This window comes from Carettochelys insculpta, chromosome 27, assembly GCF_033958435.1.
Source record: "Carettochelys insculpta isolate YL-2023 chromosome 27, ASM3395843v1, whole genome shotgun sequence".
Lineage (NCBI taxonomy): Eukaryota > Metazoa > Chordata > Testudines > Carettochelyidae > Carettochelys > Carettochelys insculpta.
Window position 1 is genome coordinate 5,457,518 of NC_134163.1, and position 22,413 is coordinate 5,479,930.

The window sequence follows — 22,413 nt, forward strand, 5'->3', positions numbered from 1 at the left end:
AGCCAGCAATGAGAAGCTCCTATATGGGAGAGTGAACAGCACCCCACAAGCGCTCATCCTGTTGGGGGCTAATCCCAAACTTCCCTCTCTTCCAAACCAACTGTGTGTCCTGTAGAAAACATTTTCTACAGGGAAACAGAAGCCTGAACCTGAGGTTGCAGGTGGTGCTTTGCACTAGAGGAAGGAATATTGCAGGGTGGGCACGTTTCCTGTGAGAGCCAGTGGAACACAGATCACAGGCAGAGAAGAGCACTAGTTTTCTGCTCAAAAATTTCACCTCTGCTTTCGCTGGCTGTTTGCAATCCAGCCACACGCAGGCAAAGGAAAGCTGCTTGTGGAGTGCAGCCTTGCTCTGTGGTGCTCTGGCCTGTGCAAAGCTATTATGCTCCCATCTGCAAAAGACCTTTCCAGTCCATGCCAATTAACACTCCTGGAAATTCCATTACTCCCAGCCATAAAGACCCGTTCAGTTTATTCTCCTATAACTGCCACAGAAGCATGGCTAACATATTCCTACAGGCTGCTCAGCTTTCTTATAAAACGACACAGGCATTCCTGCACACCTGGGCTGGCCCCAGCTGCCTGCCCGCCTTACAACTGGCTTGGTTTCCCTTTTGGAATGAAATCTGACCATGTGGAATATTGCATTTCATAGGGGGACGCGCAGCATAACACCAAAGAGCCAAGAAATCCTGGTTATAATGGATATGCTGGTCCTTTACTGTACAGGTGGTGCTGGGAAAGAGGCAAGCTCTGGCAGTACAAGCTGAGGTGTCAGATGGGGGCCTTCTCTCCTCCTCACCCTGCACCCATGTGGATCTATCAAGAGCTTTCCTACACAAGAAGTGTGACAATGCCTTGCAGGAATGATGTCCCTAGCCTCTGCTTGCCAGAGGCTGGAAACGGATGATAGGGGAAGGGGTTAATTGATGGTTACCTGTTCTGTTCCCTCCCTCTAGAGCATCTGGCATTAGCCACTGCCCACTGGCAGACAAGACACTGGGCTGGATGGACCTATGGTCTGACCCAGCGTGGCTGTTCTTATGTTCACTTTTCTCAGGCTACTAGGCTGTTATGGTTCCACACATCAGCACAGAACGTGGTCTTAGTGATATTTTCCCACTGTTCTCACACACTAAGCAATAGCCAAGTACGCCTCTTCCCACCTGTTCCCACAAGAACACCTCTCCCCGCCATGCTCCCCATGGCACTTGGATACTTGTGTCAAGAGAGACTTACTCTGTAGCAATAACAGTTCAGTGCTGCAGCAGGGAACACAGCCAAATGAGATGCAGAGGCTACTAGTGCCTACTACACTTGTGGGGATGGGAGTCAACTCAACTATACTATGAAGATCTAAGCTGAAGATGTGGGAGCCTAGACATGACATGAAATACATGTGGGTGGAAAGTTTGCAGAGCAAAACGTCTGTGCAGTGCCGCTTACCGACGATGGCAGTCCTGGAGGCACCTTCCGAACCTTTTTAGGCTGCCCATCTGATATGGGAAAAAAATAAAAACAGAATAAAATAAGAACAGAGGATACAAAACCGCTTTTGAAAGAGCAAGTTCCAGGCTGGCTGCTGAGGCTCCTGACCAGGAAGCCCCACTGGAGTTAGAAGCTGGCCCCAATAACAGCAGACAGCAACAAGTGCCTCACTTAGATTACAACTTCTAGGCACTGCTGTGTGAAAGGGAACTGGTTTGGGACATAGCACTCAGCAATGTCTTGGGTCAGACTGCTCCCGTTTACTGCTTGTTCTCTTTATAGCCGTGTTCTCCTGGGATAAACTGACCTGAGAGCATTTCACAAGCCCCTCTTCAACTGCTGCCCTGACAACAGAGGCTCACTTATCACAGGATAAAAGTCCATGCATAACTTATGGATTCTTGGAAAGGGTGCCAACAGGTTGAATAAAGAGGGTTTGGGGGAAGATTGGAAAGGAATCAACACAACACAATCTTTGGCTCACCCTACAGCCTGAAGGCAAGTGAGCTCACTAGTGTTGCTCCTTAAAGAATAATGTGCTTAACAAAGTGCCCTGTGATAGGCTGTCAAGGCTCTAGGACCCTGCTCAGAGCTGGCTGGGGCTACTGTAATGACTCACCCTTGCAAATAGAAGAGGTGGGTCTTTGATGCAGCTTGGGGATGAACAGTGTAGCATGGGGGGAAAACCCTAGAGGCAGCTCAAGTGAAAGCTCAGGCTGAAGGTTTATAGGAATCATCATTAAGAATTAAAGCTAATCAGAGTGTGAAGTGAGTTTTAGATAACTAAAATACAACCTGAATAGTAACAGAGAGGTAGCAGAGTTAGTCTGTACTCCAATAAAACAGCAGAAATGTAGCACTTTCAATACTAATAAATCACTTTGTGCTACATTTCTGCTGTTTTACTAAAATATAATTTACATCCTGTGCTGAGTGTAAGGTGAGGGGTTCTGACCATTTATACGTTTTTTAGCTTAAGAAAAAAAATCTTAACAGACCTACTTAATCCATTTAAAACAGAGAACCCAAAAACCTAGAACTTTGACAAATTGTTATGCAACCAATTAAGCTTTGAGTATCAAAGCAGATACTCTTACCTGCATTCCTCTTTCTAAAAATAACTGAAAAAACTGAATGTAGCATTGCACTGCATCTGGCTCCACTTGCAATGGAAAGACAAAAATAGCAGCAATAAAACAATTTAGGTGGGGATGTGTGTGGTCCAATAACATCAGCTCTGCAACACAAGAGCTTGTCTACACTTGAAAGAGAAATTCACACCCTAGCTGAATCTTCATAAATGCACAACTGGTGATCCCATGTCTGTTACGTTTACGCCAAAATAAGAGCAATTTGTTCCACTTTAGTTTAAATCATGTTCGAGTAAGTTTCAACAGGAACAAGGAATTCTTACTCCAGAAGAAGAGTCGAGTTACTCAGGAACAATTCCTTAAGGAGTTAGAGATGACCTTAGAGGCAAAAGGAAAAACTCAGTCTTCAGGTAGATGATTATCTGATGATCAGGATTCTGTGCTGCTTACTGTAGCATTCTATTACTTACCACGTCACTATATAACTCTTGGCAGCCAATGTGCACTGGGTCAGCTTTTATGTGAAGGACACTTGAGTGGAGGCTGCAGCATTACAGGTTAGTGGGGCACTCTTATGTGATAGCCAAGATTTTCAGGTCTTATTCATGACCTTAAGAGCCCAACCCATGGTCCTAATTTTAAGCATGTGTTGAGTGCCACCCTCAGCGTGGGCAACCGAAATCACTAATCACATTTTGCAATCTTGTCAGGTATTCATGAGCAGAACGGAGGAAATTCCCCATTGCTAAGATGCCATGTAACCCAGTCTAGCAATGAATTTTTCAGTTTGCCAGACCCACATGTAAGTCACCCTACATATTTGTGCACCAATTTCAGAGCACACATCTAATTTCTATACCATGAATGGCATGAAGACAGCGGAGCACTTCTATGGCCAACATGGTCAATTTGAAGTGCAAATCAAGAGAGCTCACATCCTAGTCTCATTATCGCACAATCAGCATTAGCTGCACCAGAGGGGGACACACAGTAACTTACCTAGGTTGCTGTCAGCACCTCTCCTACGAGGGTTGTTTGGGTAAGAATAATACTGAGACCCTCCCTTTGCCCCTGTGGGGGAAAGCGTGGTTGGACTAGCAATTCCCATTTCGCTGGGCAGGAAACCAGCCTGCAAACAAGGAGAGACACAACCCTTCCATGTAATTATGCTGAAAAACCATCACAGTCATTCAGAAAGTACAAGTCGCCTTGACTAAAATCAAACCAAAGGGCCATAAAAAAAAGGAAAAACACACAGGAATGCCAGTACATTTACCAAAGATGTTCAACTCCAAACTCTAAATCTGCACCCACAACTATCTGTGGGTGCAAAATTACAGGTGCAATTAACTGAGCACAGATTCTACCTAATTTGCAAGAGTAATAACCCTAGCCAACTGGCTGAATTCTGTCACTCGCACCAATGACCAATTGTGGTGCTCATGCAGAGTAGTACAAGCAAAAGTGAAGTTTTGCAGTTTAAGGCATTGCACAGGGGCCGCTAAGCAGATTAATCAGGACAGCAATAGTGACAGCTCGCAGAGATGGGATGTCCACGTTGTTCCCAGTGGCCAGTTTAACCCTGCTCAGCACAGTCTAGGAGACACCATGGTTTAAATAAACAAAAAACAAAACATTCCTGCACTGAAGGAGAGAAATGATCCTGGTGACAAAAAAGTGGTTGACAGCAGCAATACCTGTGCTGCTGGTCTCCAGCAATAGGCATCGCAAAAGCCCAGAGTGGAAAATTTCCAAAGCAGCTTAGCACAGACAAGGCTAATGAGGTGAAGGGCAGGCTTGTGGTCACAGCACTCAGGAGTTGGGTTTAATACCAACTCCTCGTGCCTCAGTTCCCTCTTCATAAACTTGAGGATACCAACCCTTCCTTTTAACCATCTTGTGGGTTTAGACGGTATGGGATGGTCGCCTCACAATACCAATACACAGCCTCCATCCCAATGGCGATCCACTCTTGGATAGAGATTCTTAGTGCTACTATAATGTGAACAATTACGGCCCTTCAGTACGCTAAACTGCTGAAGCCTATCTGCTCTGTTTCAGCTGTTACCGACTTCAAAGTAAACCCTTTGGGGCTAAAGGCCTCATAGCTCTTCAGACTATCTAATGACATATTTTACTTTGGAAGTTCTATTCAAACGAAGGAGTTCTTCCTCACCTCACCCTCATTCACAAATCAACCCATGGCCAACATTTTCAGAAGTGACCTGGGATTTTGGGTGCCCAATGGGGCACATGCATTAAAGGGGCCTGAATTCCAGCTATGGCTGAGCACCCAACCCTCTGGAAATCAGGCTCTTGTAAGACATTGCAAAGCATGCTGTCCAAGGACAGGGCCGGGAACAAAGTGACAAAAATTCAGGCTACAAATAGGATGCAATCTGCACCACGAGGACTTTAAAAATTGGAAAAACTGACCTGGTGGGACTTCCCATCATGTAGGGTCTTTACAGCCAGACTGACTCTCTAGCAAGCTCCAGCTCAACTACAAGCTATGGGCTGGAAGGAATAAGTTCCCTGGCCTATGGTTTCAGAAATGGTCAGAGCAGATGATCAGGATGGTCCATTCTGGCCTTAAAGACAATTCTAATAAAGGCTGCAAGGTCTGCAGCATTTGCCATAATTTCTGTGATCACAGAGGAGCGAGAGCTGTGCTGCTCACTAACACCGGGGGAGAAGCCAGGAGAATGGTGCGTTTTTAAAAACAGCATATTGGTTTGCTATAAGCAGAAAGTGTTTGCTGAGTCTAAACTGCACCACAACCTAGACTGTTTCAACCTGTTCCTTGCCTCCTAGGTGACAAACACCAGTAGCTGCAAATGGACTCCCACCCTGCCTTGCCACATCCCCCCCCCCCCCCATCCACTTCACAAGCAGCTCGAGGTTTCACAGACTGAAGAGAGTCTAGCAGGAGAGATCTGCCTTGGGAGCTATGTAAAATAAAATGCCTGCCTTGAACACAGGCTATGTTGGCACAGACTGACTGTTGTCAGACAATCATCCCCACCTCCTCCATATCACCTTTCATCTCCAGATCTGCCAAAGAGTGAAGTAACCATGCCCCCATTTGATGTACGGTGAAACGGAAATGCAAAGAGAGAAAGGGACTTGCCCAAGGTCACCCGGCAGGCCTGCTGCGAAGGCACAAACAGAACCTATGTCTCCCAATGTCTCGTCCATGGAGCCTCACTGCACACACTTCACTTTGAGAAGCTTTCACAAGTAGCGGATGTGCAGTCTGAAGCAATGACTAACCCAAACACCAACCTCTCCAAGGATGCAGCAGAACAGTCTGTTGGGCAGCATTTCTCTCAGCTTTGCCTCCTCCTCTTTTGACCATGAGTGAGGCAATCCAAACCCCTCTTTTCTGCCTGGTTAAAGAAAGAGAAAACTCCTCTTCTGTTTACACAAATGCACCTTGGAAGCTGTGCAGAGCAGTGTAAAACCAGCATTCAGTGCAACTCAGTACGGGATTCACAAGTCAAAAGCACCATCCCTGTTCAAAAGGGGGAAGCCCAAGTGCAGAACCGATAGGGAGTGTATTTAGTGGGCTGTTTAATTTAGCTTAAGATTTACTGTATTTATCTGCAAATTTAGGGAGGGAAAAGGGCCCAGAAATAATGAAAGCTTACTCCCCATGCATCTTTGGAGGCTGCTACACTGCAGTAAAGGAGAATTTCAAGCTGTCTGAAACTGGTAAAAATATGTTTATAGCTGGCTATTGAAAAGCAACTGCTCTGAAATTAGCCTCCTCAGAAAGGGGGCTGGGGGGGGGGAGAAGATCACGTATTCACATCTGGTAAAATAAATCTTGCAATCTGTTGCACTGGTCGCATTACCTTTGTGTGAAAAGACTACACACCATGGGGCCAAGAACCTAAGCATCCCAGAGGAGATTACACAGGGACAGGCCTGATAGTTGTCCTTATATTGGTAGTTCAATTGCTCACTGCCCTGGTTCCTAGGTAGTTTCTGAGGGAATCAGCAATTCCCAAACCCCTGCTCCTGTACTGTTGGTGGGCAGTTAATGGTTAAATGAAAGAGAAGGTTGGAGGACCCCCCCTCCCCACATCTGGAGCAGGCAGAGCTGGGTGGTGCTCCTCTCTGAAGCTCCCTGTCCAGACCCTCAGAGGACTGAGCATACACAATGCATCTGCTGTGCAACAATTCTCCAAAGCACTAGAAGAGGCACTAGCCAGCCGTCAAACAGGTTAGAAACTCAGCACAAGCCAAATCAAAAGGAACAACCGCTCCAGACTCAGACAGCCGTGAGCAGTACAGAGACCAACTGCCCGGCTCCTTGATGTTCGATTACAGCAGAACTTTGGTGCCTACCCACTACCAAAGAGACCGGATCCTCCAAGGGCAGGCTAGAGAATTTCAGCAAATGGTCGTCTCCTGTGAATTGCTATCTGATCTCAACCCTCCCACCCCTTTAAGGCTTCCTTGCTGGAGAGGCAGATTGCACCACCATCCCTCCCACTGCCTTTGTGTTACCCTGTAGCCCACCATGCCTCCCTCCCACTTCCCCCCAAATAAAACCTCAACAAAATCATGCCATTAAAAAGCAAGGCCTGGCATTCGTCCCATTTTTATTTTAGCAGCTTCAGTGGTAAATTAAATCCACTGGCACAGACAAACAGCACAGCTGTTTCAGCAGAGGGAACATCCTCACTTCAGAGAAGAGGAAATAATGACAAATTTGTGCAAAATTAAAACATGGTTTTCATTAAAAACTTGCCCAGCCAACAGCCACTCAAGTACTGCAATAGCCAGATTGTTTACATGGCAGAGCACTAGCACGGGGACTCAAGTATTCACAAGGGGCAGCCTTAGTAAGAAAACTTTGAGCTGGGCTTGTTTAGTTTGGAAAAGAGAAGATTGAGGGGAGACATGATAGTGGTTTTCAGGTATCTAAAAGGGTGTCATAAGGAGGAGGGAGAAAAAGCTTGTTCTTTTTGGCCTCTGAGGATAAAGCAAGAGGCAATGCACTTAAACTGCAGCAAGGGAGGTTTAGGTTGGATAAAAAGTTCCTAACTGTCAGGGTGGTCAAACACCGGAATAAATTGCCAAGGGAGGCTGTGGAATCTCCATCGTTGGAGATATTTAAGAATAGGTTAGACAGATGTCTATCAGGGATGGTTTAGAAAGTACCTGGTCATGCCATTGGGGCAGGGGGCTGGACTCGATGGCCTCTTGAGGTCCCTTCCAGTCCTAGTATTCTATGATTGTCATATATGGTTCATTTGCTCCCACCCCAGGGAAAACACTGGACGTGTTGAATGGTGCCGCAAAGTGGGTCTTTTTTTCTGCTCATTGTAAGAGGGAGTCACCCCTTTCCTGGCCAAAGCCATTTCTTGAAAGTGAATTATGTTGCCTTTAAAAAAAAGTGTGTGTGGCGGGGGGAGCATTTAGTACATCAGGATATTCATAATGGGATTTACTGAGCCAACCTGGCTAAAAGGCTGATAGGAACGCAATGGGAAAACAGCAGTCAGAATTTAGGTTGAGTTTTCTCAAGTGTCTTAAGAGAGCAGATACTAAAACCCACATTAACTTTGGTGCCTAAACCCTCTGGCAGCTTCGTGGCTTTTCTACCAAGCATTACCCCAACTTAACTAATGTGTTACTGTAAGTCAGTTTAGGCTAAACAGCGTAAAAGGCTGTGTGGGCATTTTAAAGCAACATAAAATAGGCTTTACTTCAACTAAAGTACGAATCCAGCCAGGGTTTGTATCAGTTTAACTTAACATTTAAAAATGGGTGTGTTGCAATTTGTGTGCACAGACAAGGCCTTAAACTCTCCCAACATTTCTCATTAAACAGCAACCACAAAACTGAAGAGCCACTGGCTAAGATCTGAAATAGTCTCAGAGAGGTAGCCAGGGTCATCTCTAGCTTCACAAAAAACAAGCAGTCTTGTAGTTCCTTAAAGAGTAAGGATTTTACTTATTAGGTAATGGCCTTTTGTGGGTAAGACCCACTTCATACCCCAGAAACACATTACCTAATAATAAAATCCTCAGTTTTTAAGGAGCTAGAAGACTGAGATTTGAAAAGCAGTCTCCTTTCATTTTTATGGACATTGAATGTCTAGATCTCCTGATTTACACTGAAAAGCCCGTTCAATCTCTGATTTTAAACAGGGCCTTCCTCAAATTCTTACCCCTGACATTTTGTTCCATTTTTCTAAAAGTTAAAGCATTTTTATTGACGTATGATAAGAACCGTTACCTGATTTAGTCCTGGCATGGCGGAATCTCTGCTGAACGCGGAGTAGGAAGCTCGTTCACTGCTCTTCCCTAAAGTTGAAGGAAAACAAACAGCACTGTGTATAAATACATAGAAGAGACTGAACACCTACGAAGCTACAGACACTCACTCTAGCTCATGTAGCCTTTGCTGTTAGGCACAAAGCCCATCTTTAAATTTTGGCTTCTCTTCATCAGGACAACTGAAGCAGCTAATAGCTTGCTGCACAAACAGGGGGGCTTTTACCTTCAAGAACAGCAGGGATCAGTTGGTCCTCTTTTTTTTAAAAAAAGCTGCAATGATGCAGGGAACTGCTTGTGGCCATGGAAACTGACAGTTTCAGAATAGAGTAAAAACCCCCTCCAGACAAACTGAAAAAAGCCATCCAAATTTGGTGAAACCAGGAACAAAATAAACCAGAGGCTAAGCATGGCTGACCAACAGAATCGGCATGTATTTCTCCATACAACGGCAAAAGCCTTTTCAGTGTGCTAACAGTTGGAGGGTTTAATACTAAATTCAAGTGTGTGGTTGTGGGGGGAAAGGGAAGAAGGGAGGATATTTGAATACTAAAACCTCCAGAAATTGGACGGTCGTTAAGTAGCAATATTCATCTGAGAATTCTGACCTCCCCACGTACGGCTGGAGAACCTGACCTCCCTTTTACTCTGGCGAGCCTGTGTTCACAACTTCCACCCTTTGGAAGGAAATCCTAGTCCCTCCCTAACCCTAAAGGAAAAGCCTCTTTCTAGCTGCTGATCACCAACAGGTCGTGCACTGGCAAATAAAAAGTTAAAGCCATCCTCCTCCTCCTCCATCGCTAAGTGAACACTGGCACCTTGCCTCATAGGGAAGCAATTAATATACAGCTGGCTGGGAAACAGGTGTCATTTCCTCACTTCCCTGAATAAAAGTGCACGTTTTGGGTGAAAAAACAGAAGATAAATACAGGTTGAACCGCTCTAGTCTGGCATGACGTTAGTTAGCTGGATTTCCACTTCTGGGTGCAGCCAACTTTTGTGAGGTCTCATGAAGTTTGTTTACAGCCACCACATCTATTTCTCAGGGTTCTGCGCTGCTATTGGGCTCTAATTTGTACCTAAATGTCTTCTAAGAGCCCAGTAAGCAGTGGAAGAGTTGATAATGCTGCTAGACAATGCTGACCTTCCGTGGTTCAGCAAATGTTCTGGTTTGGCACTTGTCAGGTCCTGAAGGTGCTGGATGCAACAAGTTCAACCGGTATTTCAAGTCTGAAATGCTGCTGTTGCCCTGCCTCCTCCCACCCGCCCACATGGGCTGGACTCCATGGTCACATTACCTTTCCCCCAGCTCACCAGCGTTCCCTCTGGTTACATCATGGCAGGTCTATGGACATAATGCATCATGAGAGATGTCTGGTCCATAGAAAATGGGAGTATGAGGCATCTAAATAATAACACCCAGCCAGCAATAAGACAGACTGTGAGGTTCCAACCAATGAGGAGCTCTGTTCACAGGCAGTATGAAGGAACTGGGAGCGGGTGGAGGTTGGGGTGGCACCATCTCAAATACATCTGGGAGAGGCTAGGAGGCATGAGCGCCGCTCTTCTCTAAGTACTGCTAGATAAAAGTTTCTGGCTCTGGCACGCGCTCATTTAAGTGGAATATACTCTATCTACTCAAAGAACCATTTTCTGTTTTCACGTATTTGTTTTTTCAACAAATGGTTCAAGTTTTCCATGTTTTCCCCCTTTAACTGAAAATCAGCTCTGAAAATGTTCAGTCCAAGTTGTAATGAGGTGCGACAAGGGTCCCCAGAGAACAGGGCAAAGTGGGTGTGCCACAAATCAAAACCAAAACAAGCTCACCAGCAACATATCACCTGAGTCTGCACGACTCAAGATGCATCATTAGCAGGGAGCTGCTGAATACATTCAATTATGTGTGCACGCACGCACGCCACTCAGCCAAAGCTCCCCAGCCATCTAGATGAGAAATCTCAAGCTCTATGGCAAAACCCCACCTTTTCTGTTTCCCACAATGTGCCCTTGGCAGAGAACAGAAAAGCTCTGATTGGATCCAGGCTGACACATGAAACCTAGTGGGGAGTTAACATGACTAAAGACATGCCCTTCCCTCCAGTTAACACAGCATCTGTGGTGGGAGCAAACAGGTTGACAGACAACATTCCCAATCTCTATTTTTTCCCTCCTAAGATGGACAGAGACAAATATGCCCATTTGGATGCCTCTGGAAACAGGTGAGCAGTGACAACCAGGCCTGGTGCTTGGTTTTGAAAGGCCACAAGGTGGCTCACATAGTGCTCTCCTTTTATTTCAACCCCCCACCCGCAGGAACTAAGCTTTTGTTCCTGCCTCAGCATCAGTCTGACTGCACGAAACTTGAACCCACTCACATGCAGTCAAGATTGAGGGGCTAAGGACAGCACCAACCACTTAGCAAAAAAGTCATTATGCCACTTCCTTCTCCTCTCCAGTCCCTCCCCCCTGCACTGTGACAGAACCATTATCACTTATTCCAAGCCACAGGTGTATTCAGTACACCTCACTCACAGCTAAAGAGAGTAAAAAACTCCAGCTCATGTTACTATTTTGTTCCACAGGCTTAAATGTTAAGTAAACAGGTCACAATGTCACAGGGTAGTGCTCTTAAATGACCTAATTTTTAAAAGAGCTTAAAGAGCTATATATTGTTACAGACCCTGAAACTTTACAGAAATAACTCAACAGGTTGCGTCAGGCAGATCATGCTTAGTCCTAAATCAGAGGGAAACCAGGGTAATTCCAGAACGCTTCATCTGGTAAGTGACTACCAAGCTTCCCTCCAGCAAATTTCTGTTTACATGTATCATTTTGCTGGTTAAGTGACTTTTAAAGTATCTTTGGCAATTATCAGGTAGCACTATGATCATCAAGCAAACATTAAAATCCAGCATGTTAATGCGCACAATGCAAAACAAAACTGAAATTGCTGCACACCTGATTAAAACGGCAATGTCTTTGCCAAGCAATGTCACGTTTCTGTCCCAAGTTCTCCCCCGCTTTAGAACATGCATGTACATTCATACACCAGGGCTGAAACTTCACTTTTTACTCTGCAGTAGGAATCATTTGCTCCAGTGCAGCAGCTACCTCAGATAACGAATACAGGCACTAGCACTATTCTATGCCATCAACAATGGAGGGATTTTGCAGGACAAAGGTGCTCTGAAAAACAACAAACAGGTCAGCTTCAATGCAGACTTTCCTGGTGTTTGTGGATTTAAGTGACTCCCACTCTTTGAAAGCAATTCTGGTGTTTGATTTGTTTTTTTTTTTTTCTTCCTTTTTCATTGGGGGGAGGGAGGGAACCAACACTGCTCTCAGAAAGCACAAGTGATTGTAGTTTAATGAAGTTAGCAACTGAGGCCATAAATCTGATTCAGAATCGGGGAAGGGGGAAAGGATATTAGTATGACTGACAGAGTCTTCCTGATTTTAAGAGATACCCACATTGTTGCAATTCACTTACTCTTCTGCTGAGCTATGGAAAAAGCCAACATTTCCATGGGTGTCACAGAAGCAATGTATTGTTTCTGCTCTAGGCAACCAATCCCATCCCTGTTCCCCTCCCAACACCCTCATCATGCTGAGTGCCCACAAAAACCAATCTACACATAAACGAAGTTGTAAGGATGTTTTCAGTGGGTATACTTTATACAGTATACCCTCAGTCCCGATTCCCACCTCTGCCCAAAAATTATACTGAGTTACAAAAATTCTACAGACAGCCCCAAATGTTAACATCCTTGAAAAATGCAGAAGATGATGGAAACAGATGTCCTGAAGGTTGGTGGCGACTGGATGCCTAACATAGTGAATATTGGTAAAAATGAGGTAGGTTCAAAAGTTAAAATAGGAAAAAAACAAGTTAAAGATTACTTGCCAAGATGTCCTCAGCTCACCAGAGCCTCATGAAATGCATCCTAGAATATTCAAGGAGCTGACTGAGGAGATATCTGAGCCATTAGCTATTATCTTTAAAAAGTCATGTATGACGGGAGATTCCAGCAGACTGGGAAAGGGCAAATATAGTGACTAGCTATAAAAAAGGGAAAAAGACAACCCAGAAAACTACAGACCAGTCAGGTTAGCTTCTGTACCAGGAAAGATAATGGAGCAAAAAATTAAGGAATCTATTTGCAAATGTCTAGAAGACAAGAAATTGAGAAGTAAAAGTCAGCATGGATTTGTAAAGAACAGATCATATCAACCCAACTGATCACTTTCTTTGCTAAGCTACGAAACTGGACGGATAAGTGGGAAGTGGTCAGTGTGGTATATCTAGACTTTAGTAAAGCATTTGATGCAGTCTTACATGACTTTCACATTAATAAACTAGGGAAATACAATCTAGATTAAGCTATGAGGTGGGTTCATAGGCTAGATTACTGTTCCCAGAGAGCAGTTATCAATAGTTCACAGTCATAATGGAAGCGCACAGTAAGCAGCGTTCCTCAGGGATCAGTTTTGGGAACTGGTTCTGTTCAATGTCTTCAAAGATCTTCCAACATGTTAGCCACTAGCTATGTGGGGTTATTTGGTCAGTTAAGCATGGCTAGTTGGTTTGAACAATAAATATATTTTCAGAATAATGTGAATAGTTCACTGTCAGTAGTGGCTACTGCTCCAGAACTGGCTGGACACCATGGATTTAGATAATGGCATAGAGAGCATGCTTATAAAGCTTGCAGAGGATACCATCTGGGAGAGGTTGTAAGTGTTTTGGAGGACAGGATTACAATTCAGAATGACCTGCACAAACTGGAGGAATGGTCTGAGGTAAACAGGATGAAATTTAATAAGGACAAATGCAAAGTGCTCCACTTAAAAAGGCGCAACCACCGTTTCACACACACAAACTGAAATTGACTGCTTAGGAAGAAGTACTGTAGAAAGACATCCGGGGTCATAGTGGACCGTAAGCAAAATATGAGCTGCCAGTGTGACACTGTTGGAAAAAAGAACCCCAACATTCTGAGATGTATCATGAGGAATGTTGTACACAAGAAGTAAATCTTCCACTCTACTCTGCACACGTTAGGTGTCAACTGAAGTTTTCCATCCAGTTGTAGGCAACACATTTCAGCAAAGATGTGGACAAAGTGGAGAAGGTCCAGAGAAGAGCAACAAAAATTATTCAAGCTTGGAAAATATGAGCTATGAGGGAAGACTGAAATAACTGGGCTTGTTTAGTCTGGAGAAGAGACGACTGAGGGGACATGATAGTAGCTTTCAAGTACTCTAAAGGCTGTTACAAGAAGGAAGGAGGAAAGACAAGTTACTCACCGTAGTAACGGTGGTTCTTCGAGATGTGTCCCCATGGGTGCTCCACAATAGGTGTCGGGCTCGCCCGGCGCCGCAGATCGGATCTTCCAAGCAGTTTCTGCCGGACCGCACATGTGCCGGTGCGCGCCGCTCCCTTGCGCGCTCCTGGCCACGTGCGCGATCCGGTCCCCGCCAGTTCCTTGACCAACCGCCTCAGATGCTCCTGCAAAACACTAAACAGAGATCCGAAGCGGGGAGGATGGGCGGGTAGTGGAGCACCCACGGGGACACATCTCGAAGACCCACCGTTACTACAGTGAGTAACCTGTCTTTCTTCTTCGAGTGTCCCCGTGGGTGCTCCACAATAGGTGACTACCCAGCAGTAACCCAAGATAGGAGGTGAGTAATCGGATTATGTGCAGCTTGTCCCCGAGAGGACCACTGTCAAGAGACGGGTATCCTCTTGGAATACCCTGTGAAGGGCGTAATGTTTGGCGAAGGTGTCATAGGATGACCAGGTCGCCGCTCTGCAAATGTCTTTTAGCGCAACGCCCTTGAAAAAGGCTGTTGATGCCGCCACCGCCCTAGTGGAATGAGCCCTAGGCATGGCCAGTAAAGGAGTCTTTTTGAGTTCGTAGCACATTTTTATGCAGGATACGATGTGCTTCGAGAGTCTCTGCAAAGAGAGACCTTCTCCTTTCGATTTGGGAGCGAGAGAGACTAGGAGTCTATCCGTTTTCCGGAAGGACTTGGTCCTGTCTATATAAAAGGCTAGCGCCCTCCTCACGTTCAGGAGGTGTAGGAGCGCCTCTTTGTTAGAGTTATGAGGCTTTGGATAAAACGAGGGTAAAACAATAGGTTCGTTAATGTGAAACTCAGAAGAAACTTTGGGAACAAAGGCTGGATGCAGCCGTATGGTTACCGCCTCCTTGGAAAAAACAGTGCAGGGTGGCGTTGCCATAACTGCCGCAAGCTTGCTCACCCTGCGAGCTGACGTGATTGCAAGAAGAAAGGTCGTCTTTATCGTAAAGGGCGCAGAGGGAAACCGTGGCCAAGGGCTCGAACGGTGGTCCCGTTAGCACATTAAGCACCAGGTCCAAGTTCCACAAAGGTGGAAGCGGTTTCCGAGGGGGGTATAGGTTTACCAACCCTTTGAGGAACCTGGTAACCATGGGATGGGCGAACACCGTGTGCCCTTCCTCTTCGTGTCTGAATGCCGAAATGGCGGCAAGGTGGACCTTTAATGAGGATAGTGAGCGTCCTCCTCTCTTGAGGTCCAGTAAATACTCTAATATCACAGGTATAGGCACCGAAAGGGGGGCTAGCTGTTTGGTAGAACACCATGCCGTGAAGCGAGTACATTTCTGCTTGTAGGTCTTCCTGGTGGAAGTCCTCCTGCTACTTTCTAGGACTTGCTGCACTTCCTCTGTACATGTGCTCTCTAGGGAGCTGAGCCATGGATTAACCACGCTTGTAGTCGCAGGCCTTGGGGGTAAGGATGCACTATGGACCCCTGGGCTTGCGTGAGCAGATCCGGCGCCACCAGAAGGGGCATCGGTGGACGGTCCGACATGCGCAGGAGTAGGGGGAACCATTGCTGTCGATCCCACGTTGGGACTATCAGGATCATTTGGGCTCCTTCCCTCCTGGCTTTCTGCAAGACTCTGTGGATCAGCACTGTGGGAGGAAAAGTGTAAAGCAGGGGGCCCCTCCACGAGATCGCGAACGCGTCCCCCAGGGACCCCCGTCCCAGTCCTGCCCTGGAGCAGAATCGTGGGCACTTCTTGTTGTGTTGAGTGGCAAACAGGTCTATCTGGGGAAAACCCCATGCGTGGAAAATCGGTCGTAGCAGATCGGGACAGATCTGCCACTCATGCGTGAGTGCAAAACGCCTGCTCAGCTGGTCTGCCTTCACATTGTGAGCGCCTGGTAAGTACGAGGCTTTCAAGATTATATTGTTGGCAATGCACCAGTTCCATAACCGGACCGCTTCCGCACATAAGGCACGGGACCGAGCTCCTCCTTGCCGATTTATATAAAACATGGTGGAGGTATTGTCTGTACTGATCCCGACTACTTTGCCTTGTATATGGTCTCGAAAGTGTCTGCAGGCGTCGAACACTGCTCTGACCTCCAGTATATTTATGTGCAGTGACTGCTCCGTGGAGGACCACAGCCCTTGAGTCACCTCTTCGCCCATGTGTGCTCCCCACCCTATGAGGGAGGCATCTGTAGTAATAAAAACCGATATTTGTGGTTGGTGGAAGGGTACCCCTGTTAGCAAGTTCTTGGGGTTTACCCACCATTGCAGGGATTTGCGCACCTCTGCTGTGGGCGACACCACCCTGTGAACGGTGTGTGCTGCCGGTTTGTATACGCTCGCCAGCCAGTGCTGCATGCTGCGCATGTGTAACCTGGCGTTCTGTACTACGAATGTCGCCGCTGCCATGTGGCCCAGCAGCTGTAAGCACGTCAGGACCGGCACTGTAGGGCTGAAGGTGATGACCTGCACGAGGGAGCCGATGGCCCGAAAGCGAGCCTCTGGTAGATACACTCTCGCTGTAATAGAATTTATGCGTGCCCCTATGAACTCTATGTCCTGTGTGGGGTCTATCTTTGATTTTGCCAGATTGATAACCAGGCCAAGCGAAGAGAACGTGCCTGCTGTGACGCGTATCATGCGTAGTACCTCCTCCTTCGAGGCCCCTTTGAGTAGGCAGTCGTCCAGATACGGGAATATAAATACCCCCGTCTGTGCAGGTAGGCTGACACCACTGCCAAGGTCTTGGTGAAGACTCTGGGGGCCGAGGAAAGGCCAAACGGTAGGACCTTGTATTGAAAATGTTCTTTGCCTACCATGAACCGGAGGAATCGCCGGTGAGCCGGATGGATAGTTATGTTAAAATACGTGTCTTGTAAATCGAGGGCTGCGAATCAATCTCCATCGTCCAGCACCGTAAGGATGGAGGCGATTGTGATCATCCGAAAGCGTTGCTTGCGCAGGTACCGGTTGAGGCCGCGAAGGTCTAAGTGGGCCTCCAGCCTCCTGTCTTTTTCTCCATGAAGAAGTATCTGGAGCAGAACCCTTTCCCTTGCAGTTGCTCCGGCACTCTTTCCACTGCCCCTATGAGCATAAGATGGTCTACCTCCTGCTTGAGCCTCGCTACATGGGAGGCCTCCTGGAGGTGGGGCCTGGGTTGACGTCGTGGCGGTGGGAGCGACTGGAAGGGGATGGCGTACCCCGTGGCTATGATCTCCAGCACCCATTTGTCTGTGGTGATCCTTTGCCACTGGTCGTAGAATGGTCAGAGGCGATGGTGGAATAGCCGCTTCGGATGACCTTGTGCGATGGTAGTGATGGCGCAGCCCTGGATCTGTGTGTCAAACTTGTGGCCTTTGGCCCTGCCCCGAGGACGCACGGCTCTGTTGGGAACGTCGCCTGGGAGTTCTGTACTGCTGGTGCTGTTGATGTCGCCCTTGCTCGTAACCCCTGTGGTACTGGGGACGCTGTTGCTGGTACCGTCTTTGTTGAGGGTAGTACTTTTTCTTTCTGTATGGAGCGGTGTAAATCCCCAGGGTCCTAAGTGTGGCTCTTGAATCTTTACTGGAATGAAGGACCGAGTCAGTTGATTCAGTAAACAGCTTCTGCGAGTCGAAGGCAAGATCGACTATCTTTGCCTGCAGATCCCTCGGTATACCCGAAGTCTGGAGCCAGGACTCCCTTCGCATCACCACTGCCATAGCTGTGGAACATGCTGCTATGTCCGCAACATCCAGGGCGATCTGAACTCCCGTCCTCGAGGCCGCGTAGCCTTCTTGCACGATGGCCTTGAGCACCGGTTTCTTGTCCTCTGGAAGTGAGTCCATGAGGGAGGTTAACCTAGTGTACTTGTCGAAATTATGGTTCGCTAAATGCGCTGCGTAATTTGCCATTCGCAACAGTAGAGTGGAGGAGGAGTAGACCTTTCTGCCGAAGAGCTCTAGCTTCTTGGCATCTTTGTCTGTTCCCCATGTCTTGAATTGAGATGTCTTTGATCTTTGTTGCGACGACTCCACCACCAAGGAATTTGGTTGTGGGTGGCTGAACAGGAACTCCATGCCCTTCGCCGGCACGAAGTATTTCTCATCCGCTCTCTTGTGGACAGGCGGAATAGTCGCAGGGGTCTGCCATATCATAGTGGCGGACTCCAAGATTGCTTCATCAAGCGGTATTGCTATTTTGGAGGAGGCCGGAGGTCTCAGATTTTTGAGGAGCTTATGGTGTTTCTCTTGCACCTCTGCTGTCTGGATGCCTTGCGTGAAGGCCACCCTACTAAACAGCTCTTGAAACCGTTTGAGATCGTCCGGAGGATGGACGTCCCCCGGGGCCATAGCCTCGTCCGGGGAGGAGAGCGAGGAACCACTAGGGTACGCCTCTCTGGTCCCTTCCGGTTCCTGTTGGTGATGGTACACCCTCTCGCTGGAAGCTTGCAAGGGAAAATCTTGGGGTTCCATAACCAGTTCCCCCTGAGATACTTGAGTCTCTGTCCCCGTTCGCGATTGCCTTCTGGGATACGGGACCGTCTGTGGGGATCTTTCCCTGGTAGATTGCCGGTGGTGTCTATGCCCCGCGTGATAGGGGTGACCATGGCAGTATAGACACTGTTCTTGGGAAGGTGACCTAGACCACTCCCTTGGTGCATACCCTCTGCGTCTGGGGGAGCGAGATCGTCGAGAGATCTGGGACACTGGAGAGAGCGACTTGTGATAGTATTCCAGCAGCTCAAACCCCAGGAAGGGTGAAGGTGGTCCCAGCCAGGGCGAGGCTGGTTGTAAAAATGGAGACGGGGGCTCCGGGTAGGCTAGGGGGGACCCCTGCCTTCTGGTTGGAGTCTGCAGCATAAGCGGAGGGCTGAGAGAAAGCAACTCTGCAGCCCTGTCTGGAGAGGGGCTGCGGTGCCTTGTTTTGTGTGCAGCCTTCCCCCTCCCTTGAGGAGGTAACTCCGCCCCGACATGTAGGGGATCTCGGCCCCGTCCACGCCGTGCTCGGCACGCTCATGGGCGGTGTCCTCCGGTGCCTGCAGGCTTCGTGCCTGCACGCTCTGCACTGCCGGTTCCCCGGGGGTCGGTGCCGCCGGTACTGGCGCTTGTTTAGCCGCCGCCCTGCCTGCAGTGCGGGGCGGCTGTTTGATTATCGGAGGCTGAGCCGCCTCCACGTGGCTCTCCGTGCCGCCGCCGATCAGCTGTTGCTGCAGCTGGGGGCTGCGCGCTCCTCCCGTCCCGCTCGCTGTTGCTGCCGGCAGGGATCAGGCTGGGGAGGCTTTCCTCCGTTTTCGCGCCGATGGGGTGAGGGAGGCGGCTTTCCTTTTATGGGCCCCGGAGGGTCCCTCCTGCTGCGGCCGCTCCGGCACGTCTGGCTGGAGGGCCTTGTCGAAGAGCAGCATTTTAAGCCGTATCTCCCTGTCCCTCCTTGCTCTGGCTGTTAATTTTGCACAGAAGGAGCATTTCTGCGTGACATGGGACTCCCCCAGGCACCTTATGCAGAGACTGTGCCCATCAGATGCTGGCATTGCCTCTCGGCAGGACTCACATTTCTTGAATCCTGAAGAGGACATTGTTGGTGAGTCTTTCAGTTGTTAATGGGTACTTAGCACCTTTTCTGTGCTGTTTTTCCCCCTCTCTGATGGCCTGCCACGGCAGGAGGGCTAATGGCCCTAGGCTCCTGGCCTCCCGTGTTCCGCTTGTTACTAGGACTGGACTGAATGCCGTCCCGCTTGTTGTTTCTTTTTTTTTTTTTAAAATAACAACTGGCTAACTTAACAGTAGCCTAAGAACTTGAAAACTTTAAAGAAAAACAGTTAAAACCATTGAATATGCTAACTTGGCCGTAGCCTAGTCGGATTCCGTCTGCAGCTGACGGCGGTTAAGAGGAACTGGCAGGGACCGGATCGCGCACGTGGCCAGGAGCGCGCAAGGGAGCGGCGCGCACCGGCGCATGCGCGGTCCAGCAGAAACTGCTTGGAAGATCCGATCCGGGGCGCCGGGCGAGCCCGACACCTATTGTGGAGCACCCACGGGGACACTCGAAGAAGAATAATTGTTCTCCCTAAACTCTGATGAGAAGACAAAAAGCTCAAATCTCTGTGAGCGAGGTTAGGTTTGATATTAGGAAAAACTTCCTGTCAGGATGGTTAAACCCTGGAACAAAAATCACCTATGAAGATTGTGGAGTCTCTGCCATTGGAGCTCTTTAAAGAGCAGGCTAGAGAAACACCTGTCAGGTGGTTCAGAAGGCGCTTAGTTCTGCTATGAGTGTAGGAGGCTGGATTTGATGACCAGCCGAGATTCCTTCTAGTTCTATGATTCTATAAATACTTTACTCCGAACATTGCACACACTTCGCAAATTTTCAGTGGCAAAAGTTGAGATTGGTTCCCTAGTTTCAATGTCCACCCAATGTACACAAGGGTGGGACTGCACGGAAAGAAGGAGGGTCTGTTGAAAGAATGACCTGTCTGGATGCCTTGAATATTTCCAGCCATCTTAATATCTGGGGAACTTGTAGAATTTTTTTTTTTTTTTTTTTTTTTAAAAGGTGCAATGCTCCTGAAGACCTCTCCCTGGAAGCTCCCCTTTCACAGTTACACTCTGAGGGAAGCCCTGCTTGGACAGACCATACTGGACTCAAAACTTCTGTAACCTTGGACAGGTCTACAAAGCATACGTGCTTAGGGGAAGGAAGGGGCAGCAGGACAACCTTCACGAGGTAGCAAAATAAAGGAGAGAATTAGACTTTCAGCCACATGGAAAGATTTTAAATGCTTACATGTTTTATACAGTAGAGCTGAATGACACAGCTTTTACAACAACCAAAAAGCTCTATAAACCAGCATTTCTCATCTTTGAAGGTCCAGCTGGTACAGGGCTGGCAAGCTCCCCAGAAGTGGTGACATGTTCCTGCTGCGCTGCACTACCCCTGCCCTAAGCGCTAGCTCCCCAGCACCCACTGGCCAAGAATCGTGACCCATAGAAGCTGCTGGGATGGCACCTGTGGGCAGAGGCAGCATGCAGAGTAGCTCAGCAGAGTCTCTGCCCAGAAACTGTAGAGAACTGTTGCTGCTTCCCAGAAGCCACCCAAAGGAAGCACCCATCCAGAGCAGGCACCTCAAACCCCTTCTGCATCCCAGCCCGGAGCCTCTGCACCCCAGCCCGGCGCCCCCTCCTGCATCCTGAACCCCTCATTTCCGGTCACACCTCCAAGCCCACATCCATAGCCAAAATCCCATTCCCTGTTTCTCAGTCCCATGCCTCAGCCTGGAGCCCCCTCCCACGCGTCAAAACTCTTCAGTAACCAGAATTTTTGACCAACCAGCACCTCCCATTGCCCCAGCATGCCAGATGTCAAAGCTTTCCCTGTACCCAGGGAATGTCAAGTGTGTGAAGTTCTTAACATGGTGAAGGTTCAAGGGTTCCCCTGCTTTTATTTCTCCTCCAGCTCTCTGCACTCTCCTTCCACATTTCTGTGGGGCTCATGCATGCACACATCTGCTGGGGTCTGCAGTACATTTGTCACCAGTTTATAGTAAGAAATTTCTCAGTCGATTTCCTCCCCCCCACCAACATGGCACACCCTTCCCCAGCAGGCTATATACATGCCCAGTTTGCAATTAACACACATCACGGGGACTGTCAGTGCTCAGTAACCATGGCTTTTACAGGCACCTGCCAGGCAGATTTACATTCTCTGCGTGCAAGTCCATTTGGGCAGATCTACTCCCCCCGTTTTTTTTTGTTTTTGTTTTTGTTTTTTTTTTTTTGAAAAGAGCAACATTTAGATTTCCCGCACTGCACAAGAGATGAGGAAGCTTCAGCCCAGATAGTCATTTATTGCAGCATCGGCAAACCCTGAAAATAAGGGTTCAAGCTGAAAGTACCTTTTCTGGTATATCATTAAGCACGATGCTGAGCAATGCTGTGTGGAAACTTCCAGCCCCTCTCCTACCTCCGACCCTCCTCAGACCTGTACAGCATCTGACGACAATGCAAGCCAGTTTAAACGAATGCGCCATGCCAGCATTTCTGCCCCGGACGAGCACAGCTCAAATGCACAGGAACAAGTCAAGACGAGGCTATTTGTGTTTCCTCTGGATTTGCAGATGATCCTCCCTAGAAAAGTGCAGGTGCTTACAGACAGAGAACATCCTGTAGTTCTGCCAGGTGCCTGGGAGTTCACACGTGAATGCTCTCAAATCACTCAGCCCCTAGAAGCAAGAGGCACA

At 47.9% G+C, this 22,413-nt stretch overlaps 1 protein-coding gene across 7 annotated transcripts in view; it reads right to left on the reverse strand.

The window, feature by feature from the left end:
• Positions 1–22,413, reverse strand: part of TCF3 (transcription factor 3) — a 141,675-nt gene that overhangs the window by 36,893 nt on the left and 82,369 nt on the right. For all 7 annotated transcript variants that reach the window (XM_074978467.1, XM_074978465.1, XM_074978464.1 and 4 more), the window contains exons 6-8: positions 8,832–8,899; positions 3,579–3,708; positions 1,447–1,496 (exon numbers count right to left, since the gene is read on the reverse strand). In XM_074978467.1, coding sequence (XP_074834568.1) covers positions 1,447–1,496; positions 3,579–3,708; positions 8,832–8,899 — 248 coding nt within the window. The remainder of the gene's footprint in view (positions 1–1,446; positions 1,497–3,578; positions 3,709–8,831; positions 8,900–22,413) is intronic.